Raw genomic sequence first — 5,089 nt, 5'->3', positions numbered from 1 at the left:
TATCAACCAACGAGAATGATCAGGTAGAATGCACACAAAGGTATGATGCGACATCAAATATTTGATGTGTTATTCTGACTTCAATTCTACTATCAAACTTATCTAAGAGTATGCTAATATTTGACATCATTATGTAACAATTATTCACAACATTAAAAAATTTATCTCTAAAAAATGACGAGTTCAAATATTCATACTTTTATGAAAGAGAATGCTTGTGTTAACTATCTAACAAAATATAAATCTAGTAATAATGTGGCGTATTGATCTTTTACGAAGTATATTGTTAAAATCATCACTCTCCAACTAACTGACGAGTGAAAAATTATTTTCTAAACAAATTTCTTTCTTTTCCTTTTCCCACAAAATTAACATAACTTAACCATAGATGATGTAAAAAACAATCTAGCAAATAAACAATGAAATCAAAGTATTTGAAAAGGAAACATAAATATAATTATGTTTAAGTTTAAAAAAAAATTTGAAAGATGAATTTCATTTTGATGATCAAGAAAATCATAGCAACAAACACCATAAAACTTGTAGTAACAGTTGTAGTATCCTAGAATAATGATTCAGAACTGCAAAAATTATTGGCCGGGTATATTGAGAGGTTCTTTAATTTGCTTTGGTATATTGGGAAGTTCTTTAATCGAGCTTCTTTTGCGAGGTTCTCCAATCGAACTAGGAATCCCATGATAAACCGCAAATTGAGTTCCAAAGTAATCAAAATCAAATGGAATATCAATATCATTCAAGTCATCCAGGCAACCAAGATCTTTATTACTTGCACCCAAGTCCAACTCTGAATCATCCAATGTTAACCAATCCGATTCAAGTTGCGATGAAGCATCAACATTCGCAACAACATTCGGTTGTTGCACTATGTCCGATTTTTGTAAAGAATTAGTTTCATCGCTTGAGACTTCAACATTCTTAACAAATTCAGGCGAAGATAAAGGAATATTTGAGGTGTCTCTCTCGGAGTCATTCGAAGAAGCAACCAAAGGTTCAGCAAAAGAAACCTTTTTGAATCTCTTGTTCTTCTTCCCTTTAGGAAAATCCTTCTTATATATAGCTTCGAATTCGTCTCTTTTAGCTTCATAAGCTTTAGAAGCCTTTTCTGCGCTGTCGAAAGTTCCAAGCCAAATACGTTCACCATTAATCGGGTTGCGGATTTCTGCTGCATATCGACCCCATTTTCTCATTCGAACACCTCTGTGTTTGCAAGATGGTTGTTTCACTTCATGTTTTGTTGTTTCACAACTATTATTGTTCTTGTTCAATTCATTATCAACGGTTTGATCACTCGGAACATTAGGAAATGCAATTTCAAGCACAACTCTCTTCCTCATTGTTTTATCCACAACAATATTATTTCTTTCATCAGATGAAGAATCTGTGACATCAGGATCATCATATACAATTTTCAATATTCTTCTACTTCTAGAGACACGAGATGGTGGAGGATCCATTTTGAAATTTGTATTTGGAAGTTAAAGTAACAACCTTTTACAAAGGAAAAAAAAACAATTGCAGTGAAAATATCATACAAAAAACAAAAATTGTATAATTAAGTCAACAAAATTAACAAACCTTATAATGATAAGTGGACAAGTATATCACTGAACTTCAATAAAGCTCCAATAATCACTTCCAGTTAAGCGGTTCATAAATCTCTTTCTCAACAGATTCCAATGGATTTTTTTAGCAGAAATTCCATTCCATTGAAAACGCTTCTTTTTGCCTTCTATAATTGTGAAAAATAAACACATTACATGTATGAGTGAAATCAGAAATAATACACAATAATAAACAAGTTTTCCGATGAAAACATTATAAACACAAAATAGGGTTTTTCTACATATTGCATATATGTGTATGGTTAGGGTTTTACTATCACATATATTACAAGTTCATAATTTTTAATAACAGATCTATATTTGGATTAGAGAGAAATAAACCCTAAACCCTGAAAGTATTAGAGAAAAATAATAATAATTGAATTTTTGAATATAAACTTTAACCATTTGAGAAAAAGAAGACGAAGGTTGATTGAAAATTTGATACCGGAGTCGAAGTTTTTCTTGTGTGCTCTTTTTAAACAAAAATTCCCAAGTTTCACGGTAACTTCTTTGAAAAAGCAAACTTTTTTTTGAAGTTTCAAAATTATGATGATTACTTGTTAATTTTTCTTTCCGTATGTACTTTATCATGTGATGCCCGTTCCTTTTTTATAGGAGTGAAGATAGAGCAAATTAAGTGTATCTTTATTTAACCAAAATAAATAAATATTTTTTGATTTGGTTTAATTGAGTCACCTATATGTTTGTAATTTAAATATTAACTATATTATATATGCTACTAAAATATTATTTCTTTTTAGTTTATAATATTTGAGACTCATTTAAAGATCTTAAATCAATATTATTAATATGGATGTTCTAATTAATATACACCATAAATGTTTTAAAAAATATATTGTGAGCCTATCACAATCATATGATTTTAAAAGCAATAATAATTATAGTTAATTATTTTTAAAGATCTAATAGTTGTGATTGACTAACGTTATAAAAACTATTTACACTAAAAATATATATGAATTAAATTTTTTATATATAAATATTTTACCTTTATAGTAACTAGCTAAAGTCATGTCCACCTTATAATGAAAATACAAAATTTCAATATGAATATAACATTAAAAAATTGAAACTTGTGTTCAAAAGAATAATCTTTAAATTTTTGAAAATTTAAATATAAATTTCTATTTTTAATTCCCTCAAAAAATATTATCATAGGAACTTTTTAAGGATTACAGAAATTAACACCCTAACAGCATATGATTTCAAATAAGTGGAAAAATTAAAACTTCTAATCTTTTTATTTTTAATCTCTCTAAAGATATTATCATAAGAATTTTTTTAAGGATAGAGTATTGAAGAAACTAATCGTCTAACATAATATGATATCAGATAAACGGAAGAAATTAAAACTTCTGATTAAATTAGAAAAGAGTATGAATTTTTTACTAAAACTTCTGATTAAATTAGAAAAGAGTGTGAATTTTGTATCTAATAGTTTAATGATTAAAGTTTCATTTTCGCAGATTTAAATTCATAAAATATCTATATATGATTATAAATTGAGCTGAGGACTTAATAGAACTTATAAATTTGGTCGTTTGAGCATTTATTAAATAATCTTAGAAAAAGAAAAACATTCATTGAACATTAATTATAAAAATTAGTGACTAGGATCTTACATTTTCTTTTTCTTTTTCTTTTTCTTTTTCTAGTATGAATGTTGTTATTATATCCATGAAATCTAAAATAATAATAAATGAAAGAGACATTAACGGAAGAAAAAAGAGCTCGATCGTCTATTGTGGAAATTTTATTGGAAGGAATAAAGTGGATATTCTCACCCTTGGTTCTTTTTTAAAATACATTTATTTTACTTAATTGAAAAAAAATAGAAGAATAGGATTTCACTGAACAAGAATTTCAGGGGAGACAATCTCCTCCCCCGTATAGTCCTGGTCATCATTTTTTAATATTTAACTAACTTTATAAACTTTTATTCTCTATAATAATTACGAATTTAGTTAAAAATGAAAATTATCAAGATAAAATTGATAATAAAATAAATAAAATAGACAATAAATATTACAAACAAATAAGGGATCAAAATAGTTTCTTTAATTTTTATATTAACTTAGATAGGAGATAACTTAATTATAATGTGTGAATTGAGTTTAAAAAGTGTAATTTATTGTTCAAGAGGGTTCAGACAATTTTTCATTTACTTCTGTTTTAAGAGCTGATTACTTATATAAAAGTCTTCATTCTTATCTATTAGGGCATGAAAAAGAGTTCTCAAATTTCGTTTTTGTGGTTGGTTCTAGCAACAAGCTACCGAATTATAAAAAATCTAAGATCTCCTTTCGTGATAAAGTGATGAGCCAAAACCCAACCAACACACTAAGACCTTTGGTTAATTTGTACAAGGAGTAACTTGTCAATTTTGAATATCAAGATGGTATTCGTTTACGCCCTATGATACATATTGATGTTTGTGTTTTTGAAGGTCTACAAGAGTCGTGGAAGGCTGCTCTAGTTGTGAAACTTTTAGGAAAAAGCTTAGGGTTTCATACAATGAGTGATATATTACAACATTTATGGAAATTAAAAGGAGGATTTGAGATCATGAATATTGGTAATGGATTCTTCATGGTGAAGTTCGACTTAGAGGATGATCGATCCACTATCATTGAGGGAGGTCTTTGGATGATATTTGATCACTATTTAATAGTGTAACGTTGGACTCTGGAGTTTGTTCCTCCTACTGCAAAAGATAGGTAAGACTATAGTTTGGATTTGTTTCCCTAGTCACAATGTGTTTTATTGGCCTTATTAGTTGCAGTTAGTACACCTATTAAGGTAGATAAAGATAAGTTGAATGTTTGAATAGCAAGATCGGCTTGTGTATGTGTCCAAATTGATCTCAATAAACCAATTATGGATAATTTTGGATGAGAAATTTTATGGGATCTAGTGGAACATAAATGACTATGTTTTATATTCTCTACATGCGATTGTTATGGATATGTCACAAGACAATGCACCATTAAAGTTATGCCGGAGAAAAATGAAAAAATGATTAACATAGCATAGATGCTGCTCATTTGTTTGTTGAACTAATTAATGGATTTGTTACTGAAATTAAAGGTACAAATGTTACTGATATTAATCAAGATGGAGAGAATAATTAAGATAAAAAATAGAAAATCTCCCAATCATAAAGTTATTAACGTGGATGAAGATATTAATGTCAAATATTATATTGTTAATGTTAATTAATGTTATTCATATGGATCATAACAAAAGAAAAGCAAGGAAGCCACATAAACTTGGTGTGAGGTCTATTGTTTCTAACCAACCCAATGATCCGAATATACTCCACAAAAGTAATCGTACTAGTGAAACTAATTTTCAATCGAATGCACAACACATCAAGATACTACGTGCATGAGACAAAATTCTAAGTCATACGAGGTTGACTTTGGAATTAAATCAATAATTAA

At 28.2% G+C, this 5,089-nt stretch overlaps 1 protein-coding gene across 1 annotated transcript; it reads right to left on the bottom strand.

The window, feature by feature from the left end:
- Positions 1-590: 590 nt before the first annotated feature.
- On the bottom strand, positions 591-1,475 carry LOC127122621 (ethylene-responsive transcription factor ERF118). The gene has a single exon (XM_051052926.1). It carries the CDS (start codon positions 1,473-1,475, stop codon positions 591-593), a length of 885 nt encoding a protein of 294 aa, XP_050908883.1.
- Between the last annotated feature and the right edge of the window lie 3,614 nt (positions 1,476-5,089).

Source organism: Lathyrus oleraceus, chromosome 2 (assembly GCF_024323335.1).
Source record: "Lathyrus oleraceus cultivar Zhongwan6 chromosome 2, CAAS_Psat_ZW6_1.0, whole genome shotgun sequence".
NCBI classification, from domain to species: domain Eukaryota; kingdom Viridiplantae; phylum Streptophyta; class Magnoliopsida; order Fabales; family Fabaceae; genus Lathyrus; species Lathyrus oleraceus.
Note: the sequence above shows the minus strand (reverse complement) of the source record. Positions and strands in the feature narration are given on the sequence as shown.